The sequence below is a fragment of the Geotrypetes seraphini genome, chromosome 12 (genome assembly GCF_902459505.1).
Source record: "Geotrypetes seraphini chromosome 12, aGeoSer1.1, whole genome shotgun sequence".
In the NCBI taxonomy this organism is placed as follows: Eukaryota; Metazoa; Chordata; class Amphibia; order Gymnophiona; family Dermophiidae; genus Geotrypetes; species Geotrypetes seraphini.
The window spans coordinates 48,018,348-48,037,379 of NC_047095.1; the positions used below are offsets into that span (position 1 = coordinate 48,018,348).

The 19,032-nt window shown below is 44.0% G+C and overlaps 1 protein-coding gene across 3 annotated transcripts in view; it reads right to left on the reverse strand.

Moving 5' to 3' along the window:
- ROR1 (receptor tyrosine kinase like orphan receptor 1) overlaps window positions 1-15,565 on the reverse strand; it is a 349,815-nt gene extending 334,250 nt beyond the window's left edge. For all 3 annotated transcript variants that reach the window (XM_033916719.1, XM_033916718.1, XM_033916717.1), the window contains exon 1: window positions 15,131-15,565. In XM_033916719.1, coding sequence (XP_033772610.1) covers window positions 15,131-15,224 — 94 coding nt within the window. In that variant the 5' untranslated portion in view covers window positions 15,225-15,565. The remainder of the gene's footprint in view (window positions 1-15,130) is intronic.
- Window positions 15,566-19,032: the final 3,467 nt, after the last annotated feature.

Sequence of the window (19,032 nt, forward strand, 5' to 3'; positions counted from 1 at the left end):
TCCGTGGCAGGAGAGCTTTAACAATCTCCCTAACTCAATCCATAGCTCTTTGTGAGGGTTTTAGTAAAGTTTGTGCACACATCTAGCTGCGGACTATTCCATAAGGCATGGCACCCAACTCTAATAATGGGTAATTCATAAGGGGTGTGGCCATGGGAGGGGCTTAAGCAAATCAGGAGCATTCTAAAAAATGTGCATGGTTCCAGAATACTGCCTTGTGCCTCAGTGCACCTAACTTGGGCCCCGACCCTTTGGAATTCATTACCCCCAGAACTACACGATGAAAATGGCTCTAGAAAAGTTTAAAGGAAAACTTAAAACATTCCTTTTCAAAGACGCGTTTCATCTCTAATGTCGCTACAAGTCCTTCTTGCTCTGGCCTTCAGATGAGATTCCCCCTCTTTTTGTATTTCCCCTTCATGGCTTACTTTACTGTTTTTAATATGGGATTCCTACCTCCAACCCTATTATTCCAGTTCGCCACCCTGTTCGATAATCTTATTATGTAAAACCGCTTAGAAGTATGATAGGCGATATCAAATTTTTATTAAACTTGAAACATTTACACCAGGAGGGCCTTAGGTAGTTACATACTGAATACTGGACGAGTGAAAGCCAGTCAGAGCCTGGACATAGTCGGGCATAATGTTGACCGCCGCCAGCTGGCAATTTATCCCAATGATTTATTAAGATTATGAAGGTAATTAATCAAACTTCAGACGATACAGAACACTGCAGCAAGGCTTATATCATATTACACAGTTTATAGAGTTACATTGGCTCCCGATAGAAAAGCAGGTTGAATTTAAGTTATGCTGTTTGGCATTTAAGATCTTGTATGGAGATGCTCCTGATAATTTCTCCAGATTTACTAAATTATTAGGCAGATCCGCTAATCATTTGATTTTATCTTTTTAATCTCTAAAAGACGTAAAATGCAAGAAACCTCACTGCAGAAATGTAGAATCTCTATAGGACTACCTATAGAGATTCACATTACCACTATGTATGCTCTGTTTTGCAAAAATCTGAAAGCATGGCTTTTTCAGAAGTCTTTGTTAGAGGTTTAGGATGACCTGATTTTGCATTATGGGACTGATTCTACAAACAGCGTCCTGACTGTAGTCAGCGGTAGGCGTCTTTAACGCCATCTCACCAGCCAATCAGGACACTTTTATTTTAAAAAAATGGATGCGGTGAATGACGCCTATATTATAGGTGTCTGTCTTGCGCCTTCGGAGAGGCATAGGGATGCTAATGGGCACCCAAGGCTGGAAGTGGTCTTGGGCATCTGTAAGCGTCCCCTTAGGTGCGAGACAGATGCCTTAAATATAGGCCTGCAAAATGTTAGAGAAAAAAAAAAAAAAGACACAATTATTTTTTTTTTATATTCTTTATTGATTTTCAAAACTGAAATAGTGCAATACAACAAATATAACATATAATACAATAAAAGCACCTTCAACTTGCACATGTTCTTAATCAACCATTTCCCCCTCCCCCATGATTATTCAATAGAACACAAAAAAAACATAACAATTCTCTTCTTAGGCGGCCATCGAGATCGGTGTCCTTTAGAGAATCAGGCCCTATATGTTTATTGGTGTGTAGCAGAATTGCTGTTTGTAACCCACTGTTTCAGAAGTTTTTGTTAGGAGTTTCGTCTGCTTTTGATTTTTTGTTTCGTATGTTTATTTTTATGTAGCAATAATGCTTTTTGTAATCCAGCTCGAACTCCGCTTTGCGAGGATTTGGCGGCATATAAGATTACATATATCAACATAACATAACCCTTCCCAGGCACATACTAATTTGTCACTCTGCCAGTTCCATCATCCTTCTCCGTCAGTTCTTTCCCTTCAGTAGTTTTTGGTTGTGCGATCAATTCATCTGACTTGGTCAGCTTCTCTATAGGGGCATGAATAAATTTTGACATAAGTGGCTGTATTTTATTTAAGATTACACGAACCAATCTTGTACCGTGCACCGCATTTTCATCCTGTTTTGGGCGACCACAAGTGGTGTCTGGAACACCGTCGATCAGTAACTCGCAAGGCACCTTCTCAGGGCGGTTGAGGTCATATATTAGAAGGAGCTATTGAAAAGCGAATTCCTCATAAGACAAGTCTGCTTCCTGGGTTTGTCCTGGCTCCGCTGGAGTAGGAGAGCGCTGGAAGTATTGCTTTTAAGATTTCTTCAGAAGAGTGTAAGCCCGGCATTCAGTTTCCAGCTGGGCTTCGCAGGATGCCCTAAATATTGGATCACTTGAAAGAATACGATTCCGTGTTTCAACAGGGGCACAGAGCCAGGGTTGCTCACGCTGCGCATTCGCAGACACAATAGACCACGTAAAGAAGAGAGTTCATAAATAAAGAAAAAAAGGGTAGATGGTGATATAATTCAATTGACTACAACCAGTGATGGAGTGACCCATAGCTGATAGCAGAACTTGAGTTCCAAAAGGTCACTCCTTCCTATGGGAAAAGAAACCTTACACCACCGCACACCATAAACTATATAACAGGGGCACACACCAGGTTTCAATTACCCTGCATCTATGTTCTTTAAATTTCTTTATTTTAAACAAGGAAATACAAGCTGCTATGGCTTTCCAGAGAGAGCTGCCCATAGTACTATAAATATTCTAAGATAAAACTTCTAATGAAAGATAAGGAAAGCAAATGGCAGTTTCACTATAGTGTGGGATTTTATCAGATTCTTTGAACAGATATTTTTTAAGCTGATGTCTGGAGCCCTAAAACAAGACTTTATTTTCTTGCTCCCAGGCATCATTACAGATAATACCATTTTTATTGACTGGAAAAATCAAAGCGTTCTTCTTTCTTCCCATGTACTGCCCTGTTGAAGCCTGGCTCAGCTCAGCCTATGGCACCGTGGCTACTCGAGCAGAGGGGGGCAGAGAGCCTGCCTCCGGTTTTATTCTCTCTATGGGAGCCTCCAGGCTGCAGCGCACCCATAACTCCCAGTGTAATTGCTGGAGATGACCAGTAGGTGTTGCTCTTGCACAATGGCTGAGATAGCCCAGCTTCTGGGAACAGTTACATGCTTCCGGTCAATCTACGGAGCAGGAGCTGGATCCTCCTGTCACACCAGAGGCTGCCATGGGGCTTTATGCAGAACAGGTGCAAGGCTACTGGAGAAGATGTGTTTCCTTGCTGATTATCCCCCGCAATAGCGGTTTTTATCACAGGCCGGCGTGCTGATTGCTCTGCGCTTTTCCCGGCGGTCATAGGAACTCTATGAGTGTCAGGAGCAGTGCAAAGCATTCAGCGCGCTATAGCAGTTTTGTTAAAAAAAAAAAAAAAAGGGGGGGGTATATTTGCTTTCGTAAAGGTTTTACTGGTCCTGGTATAACAATCAGTGGAATGTCTGAATTTTCTCCCATCAAGTGGTAATACAGATGTTCAAATTCAGCAGTGTATGTAAAAGGGCTTTTTTCTGAGTTACTTAGCTCCACCAGTTGTGTATTACAAATAAAAAGAAGTGAGACCTAAGCATCAGTTTGGAGCCAGAAATCATTAAAGGGCATGTACAAAAGGAATGTAACCATGCACGATAAAAATCAGCATTAGCAGGCCAGTCATAAAAATAACGAGATTGCTCACAAAACCAAATCCAAACTTGGCAGTCCACCACAATGGAACTAAAAAACTTTGCAGAACACAGAACTACATGACTACATGACTATTAAACAACTCACATGTACAGAGCAAGGAGGAAAACAACCTCTCAACCTCTGTACTGTACAGGCTAGCGACCAGTTCTCAAGAGTCATCAAAAAAACCTCTACAATTCTCTAGATCTATACTCTTGCTGTAAAAAGGGCAGCCATGTTAGTGTAAAATCATAAAATTGACACAAAAGTGGACTCTGGTCCTCAAAAGCTCACTCTTCAAGAAACTAGTTAGTCTATAACAGTGGTCTCAAACTGGCGGCCCGGGGGCCGCATGCGGCCCGCCATGTACTATTTTGAGACCCTCAGTATGTTTATCAATCACAAAAGTAAAATAAAAGTTTCTTGATCATATGTCTCTAACTATAAATGACAATATTATTATTAAGACTTAGCTGAAAGGAAAGATTTATAAACTATAAAGAGTTTTACCTCATGCAAAATTGTAATTTTTTAAATAAGATATTAACTATTTTTTTCTGAGGCCTCCAAGTACCTACAAATCCAAAATATGGCCCTGCAAAGGGTTTGAATTTGAGACCACTGGTCTATAAGGTGCCACTTGCTTCTGTCAATTTTATCCTCTCACTACGTACATTTTTTTATATACAGTAAAACCTTGGTTTACGAGCATAATTCGTTTCAGAAGCATGTTTGTAATCCAAAGCACTTGTATATCAAAGCGAATTTCCCCATAGGAAATAATGGAAACTCAAGACGATTCGTTCCACAACCCTAAAACTATAATACAAAATACTATACGTACTTGTATTGTAAGACCTCGCTCATTTAGAACAGTCATTACACTCTCGCAGCATCCGAGAGAAAAGAACCATCGGCTCAGTTGTGATGATATGACGCGTGTATACTGTATGTACTCGTATTGCAAGACTTTGCTCGTTTAGAACAGTCACTACACTCTTGCAGCATCAGTGAGAGAAGAACCATCGGCTCAGTTGTGATGTGTGTGTACTGTATGTACTTGTATTGCAAGACATTGCTTGTATATCAAGTTAAAATTTAATAAAAATGTTTTGCTTGTCTTGCAAAACACTTGCAAACCAAGTTACTTGCAATCCAAGGTTTTACTGTATTTATATGTCAGCATTAAAAAAAGACAGATGTTAAGGACAGTTCTACATGTGGAGTGCTGCAGGGATCTATTTAACTTATTTATAAATGGTCTGGAAATTGGAACGAGTGAGGTGATTAAATTTGCAGATGACACTAAACTGTTCAAAGTTGTTAAAACGCATGCGGACTGTGAAAAACTGCAGGAAGCCCTCGGGAAATTGGAAGGCTGGGTGTCGAAACGGCAGATAAAAATTTAGTATAGACAAATGCAAATCATAGTTACCAGATGCTAGGGTCCATCTTAGGGGTCGGCACCCAAAAAAAGAGATCTGGGTGTTATCGTAGACAATATGCTGAAACCTTCCACCCAATGCATGGCGGCAGCCAAAAAAGCAAACAAGACGCTAGAAATCATTAGAAAAGGGATGGTTAACAGAACTAAGAATGTTATTATGCTTCTATATTTCTATATCGCGCCATGGTGCAACCTCACCTTGAGGCTGGAACAGGCAGCAAGTTGGAGATATTGCTCACACTGGGGAAGTTAAAAGGGTACGGGAAAGGGGTGCGTGCGTGATGGTGTCGGAGAAAGAGTGGGGAGACAGAGAAGAGGGTAGGGGATGCCAACGCCCTGGGTGCCTCCCACCCTCGCTGCGACACTGCCCCTGACCACGCCCCCTTTTGATATCAGCGCACTAGAGTTTACACGCACCACTTTATAGAATATGCGTAGAAAGTTGCGTGCATAAATTCTAACTTGTACCACTAAGACCAATTATTACTTGTTAATTGGCACTTATCAGCGCTGATTGGCTTATTAAACAATTAAGTTGTGCTTGTAAATCTGCAACGCACACAGATTTGTTGTATAACTTTGCAGTATATAGTAGAGAATGACACGGTGACTAAATTCATCACCGTTCCCGTCCCCGCAGATAACCGCGGGAAACCATCTTCATGTCATTCTTTAAGGAGAGAGGGAAGAATCAGAGTATGAATGGCCACAACCACTGACCCGCAAGCTTTGCTTTGAAGAATGCTGGTGTAGAAGGACCGAGGTTGAAATAGACACTACAGAATGACAGTCTCTGGTATCCAGAGCAGATATTGTGATGTCATAATGCCTCATTCCACCAGTGCCTAAGAGCCAATCACATCAGTGATGTCACAATGGCTCACATAAGAATCAGAGTATGAATGGCCACAACCACTGACCCGCAAGCTTTGCTTTGAAGAATGCTGGTGTAGAAGGACCGAGGTTGAAATAGACACTAGAAAATGACATGGGTTTATTTTTTGCAGTTATCCGCGGGGACGGGAACGGTGATGAATTTTGTCACCGTGTCATTCTCTACTATATAGGGCCAGGCCCTAAGGCCCTGATTATATAAAGTCTGCCTTCAGTTAGGTAATGATATCAGTTCCGATTCTATAAAACTTAGATGCCCATTATAAAATCATGCTTAGCATTGCCTAAGCAGGCTTAGGCAGCTCTCAGCCCCTTAACATTTAAGCATCCCTAGTTTATGCCAGGGTTTTCTAAGCCTAAACTTAGGCGCTGCTATCAGAGCCTAACAGCACCTGATTCACAAAGAGGCACCTAACTCAAAAACACACCCGAGACCCACCCCCTAACCACACCTACTTTTAGTGTAAGTGCTTTGGGCTAAGCGCCTCCCTTTTTACACAATCGGGTTTTTCGAGTTAGGCGCCTAACTTTCAAATTAAGTCTAATTAAAGCTGATTGTGAGGTGTTGAGTGCCAACATAAGCACCGATTAAGCTTACTGCTCCATTAAGTCGGTCGCTGATAATCAAGGCCTAACTTTAAGCAGGCTTTCTAGAATCGGGTCCTATGTGCTTTGATTTTCGCAGTCCTTTAGCAATGACCAAGCAGGTACTGCTCACAAGCTAGCAAGGGGAAACACGAATAAAGTCTAAACTCCCTCCCTGGTACAAGCTGAACTTTTTCAGAGCTCTACCACGAAATTGCTGCTAGTCAGTGGGGAATTCTGACCTACATTAACTCTCTGTAACATATATCATGTGTTGTCTACTGAATGCATTAGTAAATCTAATTTCTTTGATGAGAAGGCAAATTGTGGCTACCCAAGGCACTTCTCCTGGCAAGGACTACCGTAGAAGGCAGAATAACACCACTGCAGAGTAAAAAAAAAAAAAAAAAAAAATATATATATATATATATATATATCATTGTATTCCATTCTGTGGGACGGAAACAACACAGCCATAGGATTGTAATAAACTTAGGGGCCCTTTTACTAAAGTGTGATCAATAATTGAGCGCTAACAACAAACTGCTAGTTGGCGCCAATTACAGATTGCACACACATCTGCCTACACACTACAGGCAATCACTGAGCTACAGACGCCCTACTTAAGTACGACTCCTACACTTCTCCTGCAGCAGATTCAGGAATGATGCATGGCCACATTAAGAACAGTGTGTGACTGTGCATGCTGTACCTTAGAGGGAACACTAGGGACAGTTGGCCCTTTTGTTAGCTGGGAGCAGAGGTAAGCAGCAAGAATCTGAAAATCTACAAGTTCTGAGTTGCCTAAAAATCAGAACTTAAGTACAGCTTTAAAAACGTAACTCATTTTTAACCCAGGTACTGCCTGTATAGGAATAATCAAGGCATTGTGACATCACTAATGAGGTTGGCTCTTAGGCATTGGTGGAATGTGGCTATTATGACATCACAATATCAGCTCTAGAATGTTACTACTTCTTTGGATCTTGCCAGGCACTTGTGACCTGGGTTGACCACTGTTGGAAACAGGACACTGCGCTTGAGGGACCTTCAGTCTGTCCTAGTATGGCAACTCTTATGTTTTTATGTGAGTCAAGTACAGGCAGTTCCAGAGTTACAGATGCCCAACTTAAGTACGACTCATACTTAAGAACATGATCATGGCTTCATTTGATTTCACTGAGCAGTATTTCCAGTGGCAGAGACTCCCACACTTCTCCTGCAGCAGATTCAGGAATGATGCAAGGCCACATTAAGAACAGCAATTTTTTTTGTGCGCCGATTTTAGTCCACAGCACGTGAATTAGCAAACGCCGTCACACAGCATTTTAACACTGCAACCGCACACTAATAGTTTCTGCCTGTTAATTCACGTGGTTAACTGCGTGCAGTGACGTAGCGAGGGCGAGAGGTGCCCGGGGGCGGTGGCGCCCCTCCACCACCCTCTTCTTCGCCCCCCACCCCTACATGCTCCTTCCCCACCCCCAACGGCCACGCATGTGCACCGCTTCCTTTCCCCCCATATCTCTGTAACGTTCCTGGCGTGAGCAGCAAACCCCAACCTGCTGCCGTGCCTGCGTGGGCTCCCCCCTCCGATGTCACTTCCTAGGCATGGGTCTAGAAGTGACATCAGAAGACGCAAGTGTGACAGCAGGTTGGGGATTGCTGCTCACGCCAGGAACATTATAGAGGTAGGGACGAAGGTAAATGGTGCATGCGCATGGCAGTGGGGGGCGGGGAAGGAGCAGGGGGCGGAGACGATGACAGGTGCTGTGCCTCTATGAAGACGGTGCCTGGGGCAGACAGCCCCTCCCACCCCTTACTATGCAACTGACTGTTTGCAGGGCTTTAATAAAATGGCCCTTAAATGCAATATAAGCTTTGGCCGCACACAGATTGGTTGCACAAAATTGTTTATCTTTTCCCTTCAGTACAAGATAGTGTAGAGCAAGGGTGTCAAAGTCCCTCCTCGAGGGCCGCAATCCAGTCGGGTTTTCAGGATTTCCCCAATGAATATGCATGAGATCTATTTGCAAGCACTGCTTTCATCGTATGCTAATAGATCTCGTGCATATTCATTGGGGGAAATCCTGAAAACCCGACTGGATTGCGGCCCTCGAGGAGGGACTTTGACACCCCTGGTGTAGAGCAAGGGTTCTCAACCCCATAACTTGGGATACGCCCAACTAGTCAGGCCTACAATGAATATGCATGAGAAAGATTTGCATATGATTGAGGTAGTGTGTGCAAATTTATCTCGAGCACAGTCCTTGTGGGTATCCTGAAAACCTGGTTGCGTTCTGTTGACTAGACTGAGAATCCCTGTTTTAAAGTAATAGCCTTAGGCCAGGGGGTGGGGAAACGAGGGCCGCAATCCAGTCAGGTTTTCAGGATTTGCCTAAGGACTGTGCTTGAGATCTATTTGCATGCACTGTCTCCACTGTATGCAAATAAATCTTAGGCATATTCATTAGGGAAATCCTGAAAACCTGACTGGATTGCGGCCATCGTTCCCCACCCCTGCCCTAGGCCCTCTGGAGACAGAATTCATTCACAGCTAATGCCCCCGCACTGGTTAAAGGCAGACCAAAATCCTGGATTACTGTAAGCTAGAAGTCTGGAAAAGTAGATTTATTTATTTAAAAACCACTTGTAGCCCGCATATCAACCATCTGTGCGGATAACAATGATACATACATAATTAAAACAAAACATTACATACAGAATAAAACAGCATAGCAGATTATTAAAAAAAAACAGCATACAATAAACAACTTACACATTTGACTAAAAAATAAAAAGCCAAGCAATTATAAGATTACAAAATAACCAAATTTGAAAAGGCAAGTAAAAAAAAAAAAGGGGCTTTTAAAGTTTTCTGAAATGCCAAATAATCAAAGGACAGACGGATAGAATCTGGAACCGAGTACCATAGTAAAGGTCCAGCTACTTGGAACATATGTGATCGATTTGTAACTTTTGGAGACAGAACAAAGAGTGGGAGCAGCCAAAAAAGCTCCGTTTTGTGATCTCAAAGAACGAGAAGGCACATAAGACTGCAGCAGAGAAGCAATCACCCGGACATATTTGAATACCAAGGTTGGAAGCTTAAATTGTATTCTCCAAACAACCGGCAACCAGTGAAGTTCAGCCAGTACAGGTGTTAACACGGGAAAAACGGAGCAATCCAGCTATTACCCTGGCAGCGGTATTTTGAGCCACCTGAAGCGCTAGTGAAGTCTTCAGCAAGCCGCAAAAAAGAGAATTACAGTAGTCTACATGTGGTAAGACATAACTCTGCATAGCCAGTCTAAAGTTCGTAGCTGAAAGCAAATCCCGTAGTTTTAACACCATCCTCATTTTAAAGAAAACAGTTTTGACTACTGAGGCAATGTGGCTGCGAAATTTTTAACGAGAGGATTACTCCCAAACTTTCATTTCCTGCTGTATTTAGGAAAGGACGCATTTAAAGCTTGCTTAGAAATGTCTCGCAGATAAATTAAATACTGAAGTCTGAGGTGAAACAAAGAACAAACAAGTTCCCCGAGGTGTGACACATGCAGAGAAACCTTAATAACCTTCAGAGCCCTTGAAAGCCTCACTCCGACACCCCCAGCATGAAATTCTGAAGAAAAACCGCTGCCTTAGGCATCTGTTAATTAGGTAACAGCCTTGGAAGGAAGGAACATGCACAAACACAAGAGATGCAAAATAGGAAAAAAAGAAAAAAAAAAAAAAAAAAAAAAAGGTACATAATTAAAATACAACACCGGGTTTCTAATGCTCAGCAGAAAGTGTTCAACTCTAAATGCAAAACCACTCAAAGTGGTGAGTCCTGTTGCGTTTGTATGCTGGGAGTTTTCAAGAATTCCGATGACTTTTCTCGGTGTTCGCTTGACCCCCAGCAAGAGCAGAAAGATTCCAAATTTGGACTTCGCCTTTATCGAAGGCACCCTCACCCGGGTCTAGGACCATTCATCAAGGCCAGTTCAGCGCACGCTTTTCAGCGTGGTCATTTAAACATTGGATTGTCCCGCGATGAACATGCTATTAAAAACAATCAACCCCCCCCCCCCCCCCACACACACACACACACTAATTAGGCTGCCCTCACACACCAAGCACGCTTCCTCACATGCATTCGGGGACTAGGGGGCTGTCTCCCCTCCCTATGTGCTGTCTCTCCCTCTGTTTTCTATTCTCCTGGGTCTAGCATGTCTCCCCCTCTCCTCCCTGTACACGATCCGGGACCTCTCTCTCAAGCATTCCCCCCACTCACCCCTATCACACTCATACCTGAGCTTGCCCACAGCAATATCACAGTTTTTCTTTCTCCAGTGCCCCGTCCCTTCTCAAAATGGGATGATTCGGTGTTTGGGGGGGGTGATGCCCCCCCAAATTCAACCCTCCCCATCTCCTCCCTGTCCACAATCCGGCACTTCTCCCTGAAGCATTCCCAGCCCCTCCCCCCATCAAACTCATACCTGAGGATTCCCACCAACAATTCCACAGCTTTCCTTCCCCAGTGCCCCGTCCTCTCAGAATGGGACAATTTAGCATTGGGGGGGGGGAGGGGAAGATGCCACCCCACCCCACTCTCACTCCAAAATTCAACCCTCACCATCTCTTCCCCGTCTGTGCTTATTATAGACTACGGTATAGGGCAGATCCAGATATAATTCTTAATCACAGTCAACGAAGTACGAGAGGGTGCTGAAAAGTTCCTCAGCCCGACCAAGAAGAGAATGACGTGACTATGGTTCAATCAAGGATCTGAAACAATGTCAAAACACAGAATTTAGTTTCTGCAAATTGACACTTGACGAAATAAGATAACACTCCTTTCAGCAAAATAACGCTCAGAATTTAAGAGTTTGGTTGGTTGGGCTGCGAACTTTTCAGCACCCCCTCGTATGTAGCATAAGTGAGCCAAGTATAAGACAATCAAGCCATTGTGACATCATTGATGAGGCTGGCTCTTATTGGTGGAAGAGGCATTATGACATCACAATCTGAGCTCTGGTTACCAGAGACTGAAACTCTTCACAGTATGAGGATGTGCTGAAAAGTTCTCAGCCCAACCAAGAAGAGAATGACGTGGAAATGGTTCAATCAATGATCTGAAACAATGTCAAAACACAGAATTTAGTTTCTGCAAATTGGCACTTAATGAAATAAGATAACACTCTTTTCAGCTATAGTGGCAAAATAACGCTCAGAATTTAGGAAGTTGGTTGGTAGAGCTGAGAATTTTTCAGCACCCCCCTCATATTTGTCAATGCCAATAATTGTTAGCGACTAATTGATTAATTAGGGGATCTGTGCCCAACTTTGTTCAATGCAAGCAGAAGGTGGGAGAAAGGGCCTTAACAGTGGACAGAGGGCGAGGTCTACCTGTGATAGGCAACATTATGAGCAGACTGAGGAGACCAACTGGATCGACATTTATTTTGATAAGGCACACGATAGCGGGTTTTTAGCGCAGGCCGGCGTGCTGAATGCTCTGCGCTGCTCCCGATGCTCATAGGAACTTTAAAAAGCATCAGGAGCAGCGCAGAGCATTCAGCACGCCGGCCTGCGCTAAAAACCGCTATCCCAGTTTTGTAAAAAGAGGGGTAACGCAGCCTTTACCTGTTCGATCTATATAGTGAACCCCGTATTTTCAGCCTACTCCCTAAATAAAGCATGAAGGAACATCATTAGGCATCGAGTCCAGCTTCCTGTCCCATTGCAAATAAACATATAGGAAAAATGCAATCTTCTATTTTATAAGATGGAGGAAGAGCAAATGGGACCCAACCGCATTGCTTCTTTCAGGAGGTACCTTTTTAAAAGGCACTTCTGTGAACAAAATGGTGTCTTATGTATAGAACAAACCTTTTATAAAATTGACCAGGCTCTATGGGGGTCATTTCAAACAGGGTGCTTATTATAAACCTTTTTTTCTTTTTAATATACTGTATAAGCAACATAGGAGCCTTTGTACCTTTAAAAAAAAGCCACCTAGAAGCAGCCCCTATAGCATGCAAATGACACCTGCTTCAGAGGTTCCAGTGTGTGCACGTATGCTATACACCTCCTCGAGGGCCGCAATCCAGTCGGGTTTTCAGGATTTCCCCAATGAATATGCATGAGATCGATTTGCATGCACTGCTTTCTTTGTATGCTAATAGAGCTCATGCATATTCATTGGGGAAATCCTGAAAACCCAACTGGATTGTGGCCCTCCAGGATGGACTTTTGACACCCCTGCTGTACACGAGCGTGTATATTTTACGCAACATGAATGCACATGGCAATTCCGCCTGTGCTCTGTGCAAACTGGGCCCCTGGGTACACTCATACACGGCTCATGATCTTTTTGATGTGCCTTCCTTTTTACATGCATCTGCATCCACACAATTTAATAAAAGCCCCATTCGGTGTGAAAAGCTGCCTTCACATGCAGAAAAGACTTTTAAAAAAGTATCTTTGTGTGTGACTTTAAGAGCATAAAGCTTGCGTGCATGGGTTTATGGGACTGGAGGGAAAGTGATCCCAGAGGCCGGACTATGGAGGAGGACAGCGTTTAGGTCAGGGGTCTCAAAGTCCCTCATTGAGGGCCGCAATCCAGTCGGGTTTTCAGGATTTCCCCAATGAATATGCATGAGATCTATGTGCATACACTGCTTTCAATGCCTATTCATTGGGGAAATCCTGAAAACCCGACTGGATTGCGGCCCTCAAGGAGGGACTTTTGACACCCCTGCTGTACACGAGCGTGTATATTTTACGCAACATGAATGCACATGGCAATTCCGCCTGTGCTCTGTGCAAACTGGGCCCCTGGGTACACTCATACACGGCTCATGATCTTTTTGATGTGCCTTCCTTTTTACATGCATCTGCATCCACACAATTTAATAAAAGCCCCATTCGGTGTGAAAAGCTGCCTTCACATGCAGAAAAGACTTTTAAAAAAGTATCTTTGTGTGTGACTTTAAGAGCATAAAGCTTGCGTGCATGGGTTTATGGGACTGGAGGGAAAGTGATCCCAGAGGCCGGACTATGGAGGAGGACAGCGTTTAGGTCAGGGGTCTCAAAGTCCCTCATTGAGGGCCGCAATCCAGTCGGGTTTTCAGGATTTCCCCAATGAATATGCATGAGATCTATGTGCATACACTGCTTTCAATGCCTATTCATTGGGGAAATCCTGAAAACCCGACTGGATTGCGGCCCTCAAGGAGGGACTTTGAGATCCCTGGTTTAGGTGGATTATCAACATAAAACATAAAATATGCCTGCAAGAGTATGAAAACTGTTGCAGGAGAAGTTTGCAGCTTCAGAATCACAAAGCATCAATGACCGGAATGGCACGAGCCATTTATTATCGGAGTATCTAATAAGAAGCTTATTATACTGAAAGACAGTCACTCAGGACCTGAACAAAGACTGAAATCTGCAGGAAACACGGTTAAAACGACAGAAAGATGAAAGCCTTACAAAAGAAATTCAAAGCACCAGCTGACAAGAGCCCGTCAACTCCGATCAACCCTGAGGTCCTATAAAAGAGAACTTTTAATTGCGCAAAAAGCCTGCGTCGACTAGTCAATTTAGCTACCTATCAACTTGGGATCTCATCCCAATCACTTTTCCAGTAACTGCTTTTCCAAAAGTGCAAGATTTCACTGTTTAATTCCGCCTCCTCGCTGCAAAAAAAGTTAAAAACAAAACAAAACCCCAAAACCCAGCCACACAAGTACCAAAATAGCAGCACTAGCTTCCAAACTGTAGCGCTATGTTTTTCAAGCTCGAGGAAAAAAAGTCACTTAAGCCCGCCGTCCTGTGCTACCTTTATTGCAAACCGTTTACTTCTTTATTCTGGGCCCTCTAAAAGCTTGCAAAACGGGAAAACTTCGAAAAGCCCAGCGCACTGACGTTTTGGACTTCTTTCTTTCGAGGCCATAAGCCACTAGGGTTGGCCCCGGGAGGCTCAGCACCCCGCGGGCTCGGATCGACCTTTATGAATGGCTCGGTTGTGCTGGCAGAGAAAAGCCCATCCTCCCTCCCACTGTGTATCCGCAGAGCCTGCGGGGGAAGGATCGCAGACTTCCCGCGGAGAAGAGAGAGAAGAGGTCGGGGCTTTCTGGTTAGGTCGAAGGGCTTTTCTCTCTCTAAATGGCCCCATTGTCTTCCCGGCTCGCCAAATCAAGTGAGCGCTAAATGTTTTCTGGTAAATCAACACTCATTTGCTTTCTAGACGCTCTGGCGTTGCCTTGACAAACGCAAGCTCCGTAGAAATGACCCTCCCTCCCCACCGATTTACCGATTCACGGGCTCTCTGCCTTCGCGAAAACCCTCAAACCCCCCCAGCCCGGACCCTCGTGGAGCCCAAGCGAAACCGGGCGACTGGCAAAGGCTCCCCGCGCAAGAAAGTCCGACGGCGTTTCCGATCGCACGGGGGACGGGGGGGGGGGGGGGACAGACGCCCGAAAGGTCTCCCCGAAGGACGGCGGACTTCTGCCCCGGCATCTCCCGACCGCCCTCCCCTCCTCCACACCGCCTTCCTCCGGGGAAGGTCCGAGCCAGCTCCGCTTCTCGACTCTTACCTTGGGCTCCGGGGCTGCCAAATCCAACGAGCAGCAGCAGCAGCAGCGCCGGCAGCCGGGCGCCGGAGATCCCCCGTCTCTGGCCAGGTTGCATTCCTCCCTCTCTGTGGCTGCGCCGGAGCCAAGGGCAGATCCCCAGGAGGGTCCAGCGCGGCCGGGTCGCTAGAAGGATGGCAAGGGAGGGGGGGGGGGGAGAGTAGCTGCCTTCCCGCTTGCTCTCTGGCGCTGGCCCCCTCCTCTGAACGCGTGGCCCCCGGGGCTGCTCCTCCCGGCTTGAGGTTCAGACGAGGGCTTCAAGTCAAATCTCTCGCTGCCCCGGGGTCGCAGTCTCTTTCTTAGCCCCTCACTTGTCACTCCCCCCCCCCTGCAAAAGCACGGCTGAGCTCTCTCCCGCGGAGACGGGCGTGCAGCGCCCCCTGCTGGCCGCAGAACGGACGGTTCGACTGCGAAGCGGCTGGGAGAGCTGGGAAAAGAGTTGCCGGGCTCTTAAATCTCTGACTTCCAGGAAATCAAATGAATCTTCCACAGTCCTCCCTCCTCGGGATCCTCTTTGTAAATGGGAAGAAGGGAGGGGAAAGGAGTCCAGGCTTTATCCGTTGGCAAATATTAGCTGTTGGTGACATACTACAGCGTTCGCCTAACAAAAAAAAATCTTTCAGTATTAATTAACTTCAAAGAAAGGATGAATCTGTATAAAGTGGGAAAGGCTACTTTCTGGAAAATAAGAAATGTTCCCTTACAGATCATATATCTATACATCCCTCAGATTTTAAAAAAAAGAAAACAGTCCAAGAAATTCATTGGTGCAAATGATAAAATGCTGATTATCTAAGCTAATTGTACAATTAAATGTAAAAAAACAACACCATTAGTTATAGAGCGTAGAATTAATTCTAAAATAAAGGGCTAGATTCACTAAGCAAACCAATCGTGTACCGATCAGTTTGCGCTCACTTTCCGACTCCGGCTCGATTCACTAACCTTCCTCCAGACCCCATCCGCACCCAATCCGATCTGCTCATGCAAATGAGTAAAAAGGCATGTCAGTTTCTTAAGGCCTCAATTCATGAAACCATTTTGTCCAAACCGACTGGCCTTTCTGTTCCAAAATGTTTCGACAGCTGACGACCAGTCGCTAAACGTCCTCGCCGACTATTCCTGCCTAGCAAGTATATCTAAACTTGAAATATATGTAAACTTTCATGTACATAAGCGTTAGAAATATTTTTTGATTTTTTGGGGAATGCGCATAGCGAGCACGGGAGTGAATCTCGGATTTGTAATGCACACGGGGGCAAGAAAATCACGGATTAACCCCGTGCTCTCCTTGCGCATTGTAAATTTCATATATCAATGCCAAATTTTTTTTTTTTTAAATCAAAAATAACTTTTAAGGGCCAGCTATCCCTCCCTCCCCCCCCCCCCCCCTTCCTTCCAGCTGACATCACGGGGTCGCCTTTGGTTGCTTCGTGCTTCAGGCAGAAAGAGCCGCACAGACTCCTGGGATTTTTAGGCTGTATATAACAGCACGTGATCCCAGCGCATTTACCTGCTGTTAACAGTTGTGCCTTCTAGCAACTTAACAGTTCTTTTCCTGTTTGGAAGCGTGCAATAAACTTCGAGATCAATCCGTAAAAAAAGGACGAACTCGAAGAATTCCACAGCTCGCTTACAAACCTCAGATGCTATTTCTCCTTAAACCTCTCCAACAAATTTTTCAAAAAGCTACGGTCACAGCTTATGCAACTTGCAACAGCACTTAAGAAAAATAGCGGTTGGTAAAAAATAGTTCTTATATTGCATTTTTTTAAAGACAACAACGCTTTGCGGTAGGTGCATTCGCAGCCCGCCAATGACGTCCGCGATTAAACCCCGCCCCATTTCTACGCAGTGAAGTCCTAAAGAGCTAGTGCACGCGTTACGTGCTTCAAAACCAACAAGTTTACGGTGCGCACGCGCGTCGATCGATGTCACAGCGAGACGTGGGCGCGGATGGGGGCGTGTTTACGATTTGATCATTTGCATGGACAAGCTTTACTGAATCGATCGGCCAGAATGACTCGGAAACGGATAGGACACGAATAGGATCGATGTGTGGACTTTAGTGAATCTAGCTCAGTCTTTGAATTACATAATTCATACCGATTGCATCTAATGCTTTGATAAGATAAGACAAACTCCTTCAGAGAACTGAACCTATTTCCAGCTACCCAGAAAACATTGACATCTAAACACAGGAGGGGTTTTAATGCCCGAAATTATATTTGGCTTTGAAGACAGTTTTAAAAGTTCAAAAGAGGGCAAAACAAACGCAAAAGAAAACATCTGTTTCTAATGAGCTCTGATTCTGAACTCAATAAAAAAAAAAAAAAAATAGTTTGCCATATTTCTCCTCGCAGACCGCAAGCGGGAAGACCGAGTGTCTTTGGAAGCAACGGGATGAAAAGTGATCTCGAACTTGAATTACTGAGGGTTTTTTTTCCTTCTAAGATACAGAAAAGGGGGGGGGGGGAACCTCAGTAAATCCCATTCTTACGGTGAAAATTGGCATTTAGAAACACCCGAGATAGTCAGGTCATGTGTGCGTGAAATCTGGTAGCAGCTCTGAAAACAATACGTTTTGGAGGAAGCTTCTCAAACCTGCCCAGCTGGGATTACAGGATACCCACAACAAAGAGTATAGCATACATTTGCATTAAGAGTGTGCTCTCCTTAGGGGCCCATGCGGAAAACCACGTGTTGCTGAGCGCAAGTCTTCAAACCTAACCCTAACAGTTTCACTCGTTAAACTCATGGCATACAAACTACTGGTATATCTCTAGTGAAACACTTCACTAGGATTCCGATGCTCTAACTCACCGTGCCTTTAACGATCGACGCTAAACCAGATCTTACTGGTTTATTAGTATTTTACCTACCAATGCACCTAATGGCTCTCCACAGTCCTTTATTTATTTTAAAACATTTATAGTCCGCAAATCAGAAAGATCTATGCGGATTGCTAAGTACATCAAATAAAATAAAACAAGCACACATTAAAATTACAATTGCCAGAAACATCAAAAGTACGTTTCTGCTGCGCACTTTTCCCGGAAAAGATAAGCCTTCGAGGCTTTTCGAAAGGAGAGAAACAGGGGGATGTGACGGCCCGCATCAAGAGGTGCATTCCACAACCCTGGGCCCATAACGCTAAATACCCTAGATCGGATTTGTGATAATCCGCAAAGGTGGAACTTCTAAAAGATGCTGAGACGTGGATCGCAGAGAGCGAGATGGAGTTTACGATCTAATCAAAGGGCCTTCGGCAACATATCTTGAAGAGCTTTAAATACTGTATCATAACACTGGAAGCTTGTCAGAATTTTTAGAAGATACTCAAGATGTTATCCAGAGTAGGTCCACCATGGTCATAACATGTATGAATGAGACAGATAAAATGTTAATAATGAAACTCTACTTTAAAAATAGACTAACCAAGTTTTGTGGAGATTTGGTTAGTATCTTCCCTGATGTATCAAGAGCTACTCAATTAAGAAGAAAATAATTTTTGAAATTAAGAACTAGAGTATTAGCTCTTGATGCATCTTTTTATTTGAAATTTCCTTGTAAATGTCTTGTCAAAGTACAAGACATTGAATATATTTTTTGGGACCCCATTCAACTGCAACAATTTGTGTTAGCTCGTGAACAGAAGTGAGACCTTTATTATTTCCTTTTATTATAATGATTCATTGTTTTGAGAAAATTGGTAGGAAACCAGAGTCCTATATAGTAGGGAATGATTAGGATTCATTTGAATTCAATCCATTTCTTTGTTTTCCTTAAAACTATGTTTATAAGATGCAAATGTATCTCCCCAATATTGTGGGTTTTAAAAGGATTGTTTGGTATTGTAGAAGTGT